Source organism: Microcaecilia unicolor, unplaced genomic scaffold, assembly GCF_901765095.1.
Source record: "Microcaecilia unicolor unplaced genomic scaffold, aMicUni1.1, whole genome shotgun sequence".
Taxonomy (NCBI): Eukaryota; Metazoa; Chordata; class Amphibia; order Gymnophiona; family Siphonopidae; genus Microcaecilia; species Microcaecilia unicolor.
The window spans coordinates 5287-19027 of record NW_021963463.1 but is presented as its reverse complement, the minus strand read 5'-3'; the positions used below and the strand labels follow the sequence as shown (position 1 = coordinate 19027).

General features: G+C 46.7%; 1 protein-coding gene across 1 annotated transcript in view; it reads left to right on the top strand.

Moving 5' to 3' along the window:
• The window catches only part of LOC115459338 (tumor necrosis factor receptor superfamily member 21-like), a gene marked incomplete at its 3' end in the record, with an annotated part of 36334 nt that extends 23603 nt beyond the window's left edge, over positions 1–12731 (top strand). Inside the window, exons 3-4 of the mRNA XM_030189180.1 lie at positions 1665–2177; positions 12090–12731. Coding sequence (XP_030045040.1) covers positions 1665–2177; positions 12090–12731 — 1155 coding nt within the window. The remainder of the gene's footprint in view (positions 1–1664; positions 2178–12089) is intronic.
• Between the last annotated feature and the right edge of the window lie 1010 nt (positions 12732–13741).

Here is a 13741-nt window from a genome sequence, read left to right as displayed (position 1 = left end):
AGGGAAGATTCCACCTATTCAGCTGAAGGCACACTCTACTAGAGCACAAGCAGCCTCGATGACGGAGTCCAGATCTGTCTCCTTGGAAGAGATTTGCAGAGCGGCTACTTGGTCGTCGGTTCATACCTTCTCACGACATTACCGCTTGGATGTGGCTGCTCGGGCCGAGGCCCAGTTTGGGGCTTCAGTGTTACGTTCAGGGATTTCCATGTCCCGCCCTGGGTGAGTACTGCTTCGGTACATCCCACCAGTCTATGGATTGATCGGCTTGATGATAGGGAAGGTAAAATTATGTATCATACCTGATAATTTTCTTTCCCTTAATCATAGCCGATCAATCCATAGCCCCTCCCAGATATCTGTATTGTTTGTGTTCTGGTTATATTTCAGGTTCAAGTTCAGTCTTCATTTCCTGTTCATGAGGACTTCGTGTTCAAGTTCTTCCAATTGAAGTCTCTTCGAGTTGAGACGATTTTGTGTTACAGTGAGCTGCTGCTTCCTCTCCCCTCCGTTTCGGTGGTGGCTGGATTGATAACTAAATTATGCCTGCGCTCCCTCCCGCTTCGGGCGGCTGTAGGGTAGCTTTGTATCCCTCCCGCTTCGGCGGTATTAGGGTAAGCCAGCTCCTCCCGCGGTTGCGGTATCAGGATAAGCCAGTTCCCCCTGCATTGGCGGGTGTGGTTTCCCGCCCACCGCCCCGGCGGTGGTGCGCTGGAATATTTCCTCTCCCCCGCTTCGGTGGTGGTGAGCTGGGCAGAGTGTCCCTTTGTGGGTGTAATTTTCTAAGTGCTGAGTCCTGCGGATGGAGCTTTGATATCGACATACTGGGGAATTTCCGGCAGCACATGACCACATATAGGGAGGCAAAAGATTGCTCTCTATCTCCACCTGCTGGTAGATGGACACAACCCACCAGTCTATGGATTGATCGGCTATGATTAAGGGAAAGAAAATTATCAGGTATGATACATAATTTAACCGTTTTTGCCCCCGATGCAGGCATAGTCAATGCAGCGCACCTGCCCTCCAGTTGAGAACATATCTCACTTAATTTTTCGTGGGGAATTGCTAGTTTTAGGCTATTTTTTGGCAATGGCTCAGGAGCTCCGTTTTCACGCTGCCATTCGAGCCTGTGACGTCACTTCCTCCGATTCTTTGATTTCATTGGCCTTGCTTTGCTTCTGAAAATTGCCTAACCATGTAAAAATACAATTTGCTGTCTGAAAATTGTTCATCCCATATCTGCCTGAAAATAGGGGTGAGGATTAACACTTGCTCTTCTGGCAGGTTAGAAAGACAGCCTTTCCCAGGGCCATAGTTAGGTAGGGGAGGAAATAACATGTACATGTTATGTTCTTCAGATCTACATGGTTTATATTCTTGCAAATATCTGTGTGTGGCATTTCCCCAGAGTCATGGGTAGGTAGGGGAGGAAATAACATGTACGTTTTGGGTTCTTCAGATCTACGTGGCTTATTTTCTTGCAAGCATCTGTGTGTGGCATTTCCCCAGGGTAATTTTCAAAGGCAAACGCATGCTCTTACCTCTGAAAATTGGTGCAAAGCCTTCAGGTAAGTGTACCTGTGGACTAAGTAATGGTGTCCTCTTTGTGAATTTGGAGAGTTATAAATGTATGAAAATGGTCCTATTCTCTTCGTACCCAGCAGGAACCCATGTGTCCAAGCACTGTATGGAGAGTGCCCTACGGGAATGCAGCCCTTGTCCATCTGGGACCTTCACAAAACATGAGAATGGGATAGAAAGTTGTCATGCCTGCAGGGAGCCCTGCCAAGAGCTGATGATTGAAAGAACACCTTGTACTACCTTGTCTGATCGTGAGTGTATCTGTCCACCTGGTACTTTCCTATCCAATGACACCTGCACCCCTCATTCTGTCTGCCAAGCTGGATGGGGGGTGAAGAAAAAAGGCAATGAGACTGAGGACACCAGGTGTAAACCATGCTCACGTGGTACTTTCTCTGATGTGCCTTCTAGTGTGATGAGGTGCAAGAGTCACACGGACTGCTTGGGACAAGGCCTGTTAATCATCAAGCCGGGAACAAAAAAGAGTGACAATGTATGTGGTGCCACACAATCTTTTTCTGGTACGGACACGGTTTCAACAGAACCATCTGAAGCACTTGGCGCCAGTGCTGCTTTAACCACTTCTCCCAAAGGTAATACATAGCATTCTCCAGGAGTCTGCATGGCTTACAAAGTGTTGACCAAGGAGGTTTAATTGACACAGAGGGAGAGTGCTTGGCCCATTATCTGGCCTGAAGCCAGTACGTAGAACTTGCCACCATATTGAGTTGTCCTGAACAATAGCAAATATTTATTATAAATAAGGGCTGCCTATGTTGCTTGTCATGGACCAATAGTTTGCTTTGTTTTGAGTGTATCAAGATAATGGCTATGGCTTCAGCTTTGTTATGTGATGCCATCTCCTATCAATGAAACCTCCTTGGTGTTGGCTAATCCAGCTATTCATTGCTGTGGAAGCTACAGGCACTCAATGCTTGTGGGCTTGGATTAGGTTCATTTGTTCTTGGAAACCTTTGTGCCTACAGCAGTGCTTCTCAACCCAGTCCTTGGGGTACACCCAGACAGTTGGGTTTCAGGATATCTACGATGATATACATGAAATCTGTATACCATCTCATGCATATTCATTGTGGATATACTGAAACCTGACTGGGTTGTTAAACATTGGCCTATAGTAACTTCTTTTGTGGATTCTTTGATTTTCATTGGCCTTGCTGCTTTGGATTTTTACATGGATAGGCAATTTTCAGAAGCAATTTGCTGTCTGAAAATTGTTCATCCCATATCTGCCTGAAAATAGGGGTGAGGATTAACACTTGCTCTTCTGGCAGGTTAGAAAGACAGCCTTTCCCAGGGCCATAGTTAGGTTGGGGAGGAAATAACATGTACATGTTATGTTCTTCAGATCTACATGGTTTATATTCTTGCAAATATCTGTGTGTGGCATTTCCCCAGGGTCATGGGTAGGTAGGGGAGGAAATAACATGTACATTTTAGGTTCTTCAGATCTACGTGGCTTATTTTCTTGCAAACATCTGTGTGTGGCATTTCCCCAGGGTAATTTTCAAAGGCAAATGTATGTTCTTACCTCTGAAAATTGGTACAAAGCCTTCAGGTAAATGTACCTGTGGACTAAGTAATGGTGTCCTCTATGTGAATTTGGAGAGTTATACATTTATGAAAAATGGTCCTATTCTCTTCTTACCCTAAGAATTGACCATGGATTCTCAAGTCTAATCCATAGTTTATGCATTTCACTATTTACTTTGTGTACATGGCTTTCAAGAACAAGCTGAACTTGATATGTAACTGTTCTTTGGCAATTTGTGAAGATACATTTTTAGCTCTGAGCCTTTCATTTGTTTCTGCTTTGTATCATATCTGCTTGATCATATTGTAGGCTTCAATGAGCAGAAACTGTCCATTGTTGAAGGTATTTTTATAAAAGGTTTTCAGTGTAACCTCTGTTTTACATGTGGAAAAAGCCTTTTATAAGATTGCATGGCAGTATAGACGTGTGTAAGTATGTACAATAAGACTAGAATTTAATTCCACTGGAATTGTGGGAAAACTTTAATTTACACTTGAGGGGGGGGGGGGGGGGGGGGGAGGAGCTTAAACCAGGATGTTTTCTTACAATTTTTTTTTATGTGAATTATGACCTCTGGTAGTCTATGGATTCTGAATGAACAAATGGGATTAGAAATACCTAATCTTTTTTTTTTTTTTTTTTTTTTTTCTTAGTGTTGGCTCCACCATTCTGCACAAATGGGTGTCATCCCTTCCTACCAGCAGTTGGAGGTAGAGAACTGAATGTTCCAGGAAGCACCTCTGGTGCTGGTGTTGTCACTGGCAGAAATCTAGTATTTTTTCTCTACTCTCAGCAGGTGGTAGGTTGTGCTGACGGGGCTCCTGTCCCTGGCCTAACTCCCTACACAGCATAGCCGAGCCCATGGCTGCTTCCAGGTCAGTCTCGGGACTGTACCTGGTTGAGCTTGGAGTTTGGCTCCACAGCCCCCCATCACACTTCTTAGTGCCACCGAGTGTGAGGCTTTAGCTTGGTCCTGTGGGGCCTTGCCCAGAGGGGTGCGGCTCCCCCTGCAGTTCCCAAAATTGAATTGGCTTGACTTGCTTTATGCCCTTTGTCAGGGACTAATGCTTTTGCAAAGAACTAAGTAAGGAATTTCTCTCTAGGTGCGCCAAAGAGAGCCAGAGAAGGTGGAGTGGCCAGAGGCCAAGGCAGTCGGGCAAGTCTTCGTGCTTCTGCTGAGTAGCAGGGCATGCTGACTAGCACATGCGCATTTTGAAGAGCTAGCAGCTGAGCAGGGATAATGGATTATTTTTATAGTATGTAAATGTGGCTTATTTAGTCTGTGGTTTCTCTCTGAGCATTTTACATGTGCTGGTCCCCTAATAATTTTTATTCAGTAATTGATTTGTATGTTTAATATATGTATAATATACACAATTTAGATGTACTTGCGTACATTCATTGAGCTACAGTAAACAAATGTTAAATCGACCATACTGAAAAGGCATGAGTTAAAACCAAAATGAATACAACATTATGTTATGATATACCTGCAACAAGAGATGAATTATAAGCAAGATAATACTAGCTGCTTCCAGAAACATCCTCCCATTGATCTGGTAACCATAAAATGTGGAAAACTACTATTTCTAATACCCCATATTGGAAGAGTGTTCAGGATACCGTTATGTTGCTATGATAACAGATCCTTTGAAATCGGGGTAATAACAATTAAATGTTAAAATGAAGTATGGCACAATCCATGGCTAAAACCCTTTAATTTATTTTTATTTTTTAATCTACTCACATACCTGAATGTATATTACCCAATTTTACATTACTATAAAGTTAAAAGATTGTGGACACATTTTAAGGACTTTTCTTTTGTATGAGATTTCCAGATCTCAAGAACATTGCTTCCTTTGTCATATGTTTTTAATTTTTCCTCTGCTTTTTGATGTGAAGGGGCAGTTTTAAACAACCAAAAATGTATGATGAATGTTTGATAGTCTTTTTCTAGTGGATCAGAGTAGAAAATGCATGAGGTAATACAAGTGTTAATTATATTGTGCTATTTTAACAAGTGTGATTAAACATATCAATTGTGTGATTAAACATATCAATTGCATTTCTTTTAATGCACAGAACCAGCTAGAAGCATGTTTCATAAACAATGTATCTTACCAATCATTTTAATATACAAATGTTCCATTTGTTACCCCTGTTAAATAGCAAGGCTGTGGGTGGGCCTGTAAAGTGGTTATGGACTTGATGTGGTTTTAATATGGTGAATTACAATTAAATGAGCATATTTGTTTCCTGGGTATTGTTTTTGTCAATACACCTTTCATATGTGGACATAATTATCCAGGAAACGCCTGACCGGCACCAGAAATTAAGCCTTGAGAGCATCAAGGTTTAGATTAAGTTGAAATGCTCTTTGTGTAAGTGCTTTGGCAGGTTATCATAAACCCTAAGGAGAAAAACTTTATAAATAAAAAGCTATATAGTTTCCTGAATTTCAGGGCTTGGCAGACAATGGGAACATTGTGTTCCATGTCCTGGCTGTGTATTTCAGACAGTGGTGGGAGAAGGTTATAGAACAGCATGGTGAAAACCTTAAATCGAGCTGTCCAGTTTATCTAGAGGACTTCATGTGCTGGAACTTTCTCATTCTTGGGTTGTATGTGCTATACACTTCATAGGCCCTTTGCACCCTTCTTTTTAGCCAAGCCAGTTAAAGTGCTGCTGTAACTGTATGTATCTCTCTGCTTTTATCAATAAAAGAGCTTGTAGATTTAAATAAAAAAAAAAGAAATTGAAAAAAAGGTGGTGGTATAATTAAGTAATTTAATACGAGGTGAAATAAATCATGATGCAGTGACCAGAGACTGTGTCATTTAGGGGCATAGTTATCAATGTGGCCTTCTGTTAAGAGATGTTTTACAACAGGTCCCATTTAAAGCAGTGAGTCCTACCTAATTAGTATTAACTGGTGTTAACATTAAAATAACATTTCCTTGTCATCAAGCAGATGAAGCCATTGCATATGGGTTGTGTCCATCAACCAGCAGGGGGAGCTAGAGAGCACTCAAATTTCACAGTGCCACATGGTCAGCTAGCTCCACTGCCTCTTCAGTAGTCTCTATCTCCCCAAGCAGGGTGGTTGCAGCTTGATCAAGCTCCTTAAAATATCTGCCTGGGGGTGGCTCCTGGCTTGCCAGTTGTTAGCCGGGGTGTTAGAGGCTATAGCAGCTTCACTTTAAAGGCACATAGGTTTGCCCTTTTCCTGCCTTACCCATCCCCCCAGTAGATGTGAGCACATTAGTTTCACTTTTCCCTGCTCTTTCCCACTCTATACTTGGTGGATGCAGGCACATTGGTTCGCCTTTCCCTGCCTTTCCCACTGTTCTGTACCTCCGGAGTTGATTTGATTGCCTCTTTTGCTGTTTTCTCTACTTTCCTCACAGTGTTTAAAAAACAAAACAAAACAGGTTTTCTTCAGTTTCTACAGCGTGACCGGAGCTTGTATACTCGGTCCACTGAGGTAAGAGTGTTTTCTGACTCCTCCGGGGAGGGCCCGCGATCGAGATGTTTTTGGCGCGAAGCTGCCATTTTGAATTTTCCGCCGTTTTTCGGCGATGGCTGCAGAGTGTTAAGCACTGTTCCAAGTGTGGCAAGCGCAGATCAGCAGCAGGGCTCTGTAAAACGTGCTGTTCAGGCGTAAGAGCCAGCCCGAGCATGGTGAGCGATGATTCTTCCCGCTCGGTGGAGCTGGCAGCGGGCGCCATTTTCAAAGCACCACATGGCGTGACCCCCGCTGAGGCAGAGGGTCTGGAGACCGGAGGGGGCCCTCGAATTGAGGCTGGCCAAAGAGCTACTAGCCCCAGACTGGAACCGGGTGCCCAGGGCGAGTTTTTCTCCCCTGACTTTGTATTATTGCTTCATAATGCTTATATGCTTAAAATAGCTCAGCCACAGGGGTTTTCTGCGGCCCCCCTTACTGCTCCTCTGGTGGATGCAGGCCTGGGATTGCCCTCTGAGGCGTTTTTCCCTGATAGCTGGCCGCAAGAGAAGCGCAGAAGGGTAAATTCCCCTTCAGAGAGTGGCGCACCCCCCTTTCCCCCCCCCCCCCCCCCGTGGTCGGGATGTGGTGACTCTGAGGGGTCTGGCAGGCCCTCGTGGCCAGAGGAAACAGAGGAAGGTGCAGAAGGGCCACTGGATCCAGATGATCCATCCGCAGTGAGGATTTTCCACCGTGAGGAGCTGCCAGCGCTTATTTCAGATTGTCTTACAGGTCCTGTCTATTGAAGATCCAGGGAGTGGCGTGGCCTCCTCTGGAAATCAGAGGATGGCAAGTACCAAAAAGCCTGCTCGAGCCTTTCCTTTGCATGACTCCATCCAAGAGCTTATTTCAGCTCAATGGGCTGAACCCCGAAGGACCTTTGAAAGTTTCCAGGGCTATGGGGCAATTATTCCCTCTGAGTGAGGAGCATTTGGCTCGCTTTGCAATGCCTAAGGTGGATGCCCTAGTCACAGCTGAAGGACATGCAAGACCGTAGACTGGAATCAGCACTTAAACGGTCCTTTGAAATTGCTGGTCTTACTATTCGGGCGTCTGCATGCAGTTGTTATGCTGCTGGAGCCTGCCTGGCATGGTTGCAACAGGCAGTGGAACAGCCCGGTGATGGAGCGGAGCCCTTGTCTGAAGTGGCTCCGCGAATGGAGTCGGCTTGTCCTTTTTGGCTGACGCCCTTTATGATATTGTCAGAGCTTCGGCTAAACAGATGGCTGTAGCAGTGGCGGCTCGCCGTCTTCTGTGGCTACGGCATTGGGCGGTGGACATGGCCTCTAAGCAAAGGTTGGTGAAGTTGCCCTTTCAAGGCCTTCTCCTATTGGGTGAGGAGTTGGAGAAAATTGTGAAAGGCCTGGGAGATGCTAAACCCCAGCGCTTACCCGAGGATAGGCCGCGGCCTCTCTCCAAGGGTCAGGCGGTTCACTCCTCTTATGGACCTCTCTTCCTTGAAGCTAGAAGGTACCGCCTGGGGCATTCTGCTGGGTCCACTTCTCGTGGCCGGTTTTCAGCAGAGGAACTTCTTTCACTCGGACAAACGTTCCGCAGCAGCAGGCTCAAGACCTGGAGTTCAAGGGCAACCCTCTCAATGAGGGTGCGCCGGCCCCCTCCTCGATTCCTGTTATAGGAGGACGTCTTTCCCTCTTTCTCGAGGAGTGGGCCAAGATTACCTCAGATCAGTGGGTCTTGGACCTGATCAGAGAAGGATACCGAATAAAATTCGATGCCCCGATAAGAGACGTGTTTGTGGAGTCCTGGTGCGGTTCTGCCACCAAACGGGCAGCGGTAGAGGAGACCTTACAAGGTTTGATTCACATTGGGGCGGTTTTCCCCGGTGCCTCCCGCCGATTTTGGCTGCGGCCGCTACTCCATTTACTTTGTGCTGCCGCGAAAAGGTGGGTCTTTTCGCCCTATTCTGGACTTAAAAGAAATAAACGTCCCTAAGAGTGCGGCATTTTCACATGGAAACCCTGCGCTCTGTCAGTGCGGCGGTACAGCCAGGAGAGTTTCTCACGTCTCTGGACCTGAAAGAAGCTTACTTGCACATTCCAATTTGGCCCCCGCACCAGAAGTTACTGCGGTTTGCGGTGATAGGAAAACATTTCCAGTTTTGGGCCTTGCCTTTTGGCCTCGCCACAGCTCCCTGAACCTTTTCCAAGGTAATGGTGGTAGTAGCTGCTTTTCTCAGGCGAGAAGGTATCCGGGTTCACCCGTACCTAGACGACTGGCTCATCAGAGCGGACTCCTCAACAGAGAGCCATCAAGCTACAGCCAGAGTGGTCTCAGTACTTCAATCTCTGGGCTGGGTCGTCAATGTAGCCAAAAGTCACCTGACCCCCTCGCAATCTCTAGAATATTTGGGGGCACGGTTCGACGCAGACTCGGGATATGTATTCCTACCCGAGCAAAGGCGGTGCAAGCTTCAGAATCAGGTCCGTCTGCTCCTGAGGATGCCCCGCCCGCGAGCTTGGGACATTGTCCAGCTGTTGGGATTGATGACGGCCACCTTGGATTTGGTGCCCTGGGCGAGAGCGCACCTGAGACCTCTGCAGCATTCCCTGCTTCAGCGATGGTCTCCAGTATCTCAGGATTATCAATGCAGACTCTCTTGGCTCCCTGCGGCCCGACTCAGCATGGAGTGGTGGCTCTCAGACAGCATGCTGCGGCGAGGAATGCCGCTGGCACTCCCTGATTGGTGCCTAGTGGTGACAGAAGCCAGCCTGAAGGGCTGGGGCGCACATTGCAAGGGGAAGCATGCCCAGGGTCTTTGGACACCCGACGAGTCGGAGTGGTCCATCAATCACCTAGAGTTGAAAGCGGTGTTTCAGGCGCTTCTGGCCTTTCAAGTGACCCTGGAAGGATTGGCTGTCAGAGTGATGTTGGTCAACACGACAACAGTGGCCTACATAAACCGACAAGGCGGCACTCAGTGCTGAGTGCTGGTCACACAGACCGAACAGATTTGCCACTGGGCCGAGCTGCATCTACAGTGTCTGTCGGCAGCTCACATTGCAGGTCAGAGCAACGTGCAAGCCGATTATCTAAGCAGGCATCAAATCGATCCAGCGGAATGGGAACTGGCAGACGAAGTATTCCTGCAGATATGTGCCAAATGGGGCAAGCCCGTAATGGATCTTATGGCGACAAGCTCAACTGCCAAAGTCCCGTGCTTTTCAGCAGACGGAGAGATCCTCGCTCAGCCGGGTTGGATGCCTTGGCTCAACCCTGGCCTCTGGGCCTCTGGTATGTGTTCCTTCCGTGGCCCTTGATAGGGCTTGTACTCCTGCGGATTCAGCTTCACCCAGGAGAAGTGGTTCTCATCGCCCTGGATTGGCCCAGGGGGTCTTGGCATGCGGACCTCCGACAGATGCTAGTGGAGGCTCCCCTTCCTTTACCTCTGGTACCAAACCTGTTGTCGCAGGGACCGGTGGCCATGGAGGACGCCTACCGTTTTGGTCTTACGGCATGGCTATTGAGAGGGCGCAATTGAGAGGCAAAGGCTATTCCAATAATGTTATTTCCACTCTCCTGCAGGCCCGCAAGCGGTCCACTTCCATGGCTTATGCCAGGATCTGGCGCCAGTTTGAGGCTTGGTGTGTTTCAAAAGCGATCACACCCAGGCGGGCTCCTGTCTCGCTGATTCTGGACTTTTTTCAGGATGGTGTACAAAAAGGCTTGGCCTATAATTCCCTGCGGGTGCAAGTGGCAGCATTGGCCTCCCTTTATGGTAAGGTTGCAGGCGTGTCTTTGGCTGCTCATCCAGATGTGGCACGGTTTCTTAGAGGGGTGCTTCGGCTCCGTCCTCCCGTGCGGGCACCTTGTCCAGCTTGGAACCTGGGGCTAGTTTTGAAGGCTCTGCAGGGTTCTCCTTTTGAGCCGCTACGGCGAGCTTCAGAGAAAGATTTGACACTGAAGGCCGTTTTTCTGGTGGCCATTACTTCAGCAAGACGGGTGTCAGAACTCCAGGCGCTGTCTTGTCGAGACCCATTTCTGCAATTTTTAGAGTCCGGGGTCACGGTTCGTACTGTGCCTTCCTTCATGCCTAAGGTGGTTTCAGCGTTTCACCTTACCCAGCCTGTTTTTCTACCCTCTTTTGTTAAGGAGGAGTTTCCAGAATCCTTTGGGCAGTTGCACCTGTTGGATGTGCGCAGGATTCTGTTGCAGTATCTGTGAGTTACTAATTCTTTCAGGACCTCTGATCATTTGTTTGTTTTACTATCAGGTTCTCGCAGAGGGTCTCCAGCGTCTAAAGCCACTATTGCCCGCTGGCTCAAAGAAGCTATCTTTTCAGCTTATCTGCTTGCCGGCCGGCCTCCGCCTGTAGCCTTTAAGGCACATTCTACAAGAGCGATTTCTTCCTCTTGGGCTGAAACTGGAGCACTCTCTGTTCATGAGATTTGCAGTGCAGCAACATGGGCTTCGAAGCTCTCATTTGCCCGACATTACAGGCTGGATGTGGCTGCTAGGAGGGATGCGCGTTTTGGAGCACAAGTGCTAGCGCGTGGTGTGACTTGTTCCCACCCTATATAGGGATTGCTTTGATACATCCCATACATAATGGCTTCATCTGCTTGATGACAAGGAAGGGAAAATTAGGTTCTTACCTTGGTAATTTTCTTTCCTTTAGTTATAGCAGATGAAACCATGAGCCCTCCCTGTATGATTGTCTGTATGATGTGAATCTGTTTCAGGTTCTGTTCTTGTTTCCTGAAGTTCTAATCCTTCCTTGGGAGAAAGTTGGAAAACAGTCTTCAGGATTCTTGTTCACTTATAGGAGGATGAGTTCATTCCCTCCAGTTCATGTGTAGGAGGTTGAGCTCATTCCCTCCAGGAGGATTTGTGTGTTCCCTCCATAAATACAAAGAGGAGGACGAGTTTATTCCCTCCAGGAGGATGTGTTCATGCCCTCCTTTTGAGTTCATGCCCTTGTTATGGGGCCATCGTTCGCTGTGAGGAAAGTTCATGTTATTCCCATTGCGGTTTGTTATACTGCTTTGGAAGCTTCAAATACTGAAGAGACAGTGGAGCTAGCTGACCATGTGGCACTGTGAAATTTGAGTGCTCTCTATCTCCCCCTGCTGGTTGTTGGACACAACCCATACGTAATGGCTTCATCTGCTATGACTAAAGGAAAGAAAATTACCAAGGTAAGAACCTAATTTTCCCGTCTTAACAGTAGCCTACCTTAATAACTCTCTTAATTTAAGAATGAGTATATTTAGATATTTCCTTCCCACCCCCATCCCCGGGCTTCCTAACTTTTGCACCGCCAAGTGAAATTTTGGCTTTAGAGTTAGCGTTGATTAGAAGGGTTCTGTCGGGGTCTTCAGGAAGACCTGGTCTCTTACTGTTGTTTGTGAGCTCTGTTGATCGTAAGTTACATTTTAATTTCATTTTTTGCTCATAACCCCTGAAACTATTGTCTTTTTGTCCTTGCAGCTGTTTCTTCAGGGCTTCGCTTTGCTGCCTCTACAAGGATAAGTGTAACAAACCCAACCCGACGTTTAAGTGAAACCTCGCAGAATGACACACATAAAATAAACATAACAGCTTCAAGTCCCAGGGCTACGAAACTCCTTGCAGCTGTTTCTTCAGGGCTTCGCTTTGCTGCCTCTACAAGGATAAGTGTAACAAACCCAACCCGACATTTAAGTGAAACCTCACAGAATGAGACTCGCAAAATAAACATAACAGCTTCAAGTCCCAGGGCTACGAAACACCAGGAAAACCACCATCACAAAATGCCCCCCCAGGTATCGGTAGCAAAGATGCAACCAGCCATCGGGGTCACAGGAGCTGAAGGTGAAAAGAATGCAGCTTTCAAGGCCTCCAGAAGGGGCCCCCCACGGCCGAACACCCATAAACATTTTGACATCAATGAGCACTTACCCTGGATGATTGTATTATTTCTGCTGCTGGTTCTTGTGGTGATCGTGGTGTGCAGCATTAGAAGAAGCTCACGTGTCTTAAAGAAAGGGCCAAGGCAGGACCCTAATACTATTGTGGAAAAGGCTGCAATGACGAAATCCACTGCCCCAACACAGAACAGGGAGAAATGGATTTACTACTGCAATGGGCATGGTAAGTGAAACATGTATCACACAAGAAGGGTAGCATGTGGTAGAATTTGTATCCTCACTATAGGCAGGGATTCTCAACTCTGTCCCTGGGACACACCCAGCCAGTCATATTATCAGGATATCCATGATTAATTTGTGTGAGAAATTTGCATGCACTACCTTCATTGTATGCAAATCTGTTTTGTGCATATTCATTGTGGGGATCCAGCAAACCTGACTGGCTAGGTATGTCCTCAGGACTGGGTTGAGAACCATGCTATGGACTACTGGTTTGAATAAATATTGAAATCTCTACAGTAGCAACTAGGAAAGTTCAGCAAATGTTTCTATTTATTGTTTTTATTAGGTCTGCACATTGGTTAAAGATTGTAATCTCACGATTAATCACATAAAGCGTCCTCCTCCCCTCACATTTCCTCCTCACGATTAATCGCATAAAGCGTCCCTCCTCCATTCACATATCCTCCTGTTCAGTGCAAAATATATAGCTGAAGTAAATTCAGTTTAGTAACATATTTCAGTTACTAAACTGAAAATACAATAATTTTTCTCATTTTTGTTGTCTGGTGATTTGTATTTTTCTAATCATCTTCTTCCCTGTCTCTGATTCTGCTTCCCTCTCTCTGTGCTCTGAACTCTGTTTCCAGGGCCTCCTGTCCATTCACTGTTTCTTTTCTCTCCTCCTTCACTCCCTGCTCTAGTCCTTTCACTTCCAACATTCGTCCATTTTTCTGCCTCCTTCTCAAATCTGTCTAGTTTTCCACTCTTCCCTTTCCCTCCATCCATGGGCTGCATCTCCTCCTTTCTCTCTTCTCTTCCGTTCCCTGCCATCTATGTGCATTTCCCCTCTTCCCTTCTCCTACCCTCTTCATGTCCACCATCTCTCTCCTTTCTTTTTTTCTTCCATCCCCCGTTTCCACATCTGTCCTTCTCTTCCCCTGCCATCCAGCATCACCCCTTTCTCTCACGCCTCTCTCCATCATCCTGTAGTCTGTTTGCGGTGTGTCGTGC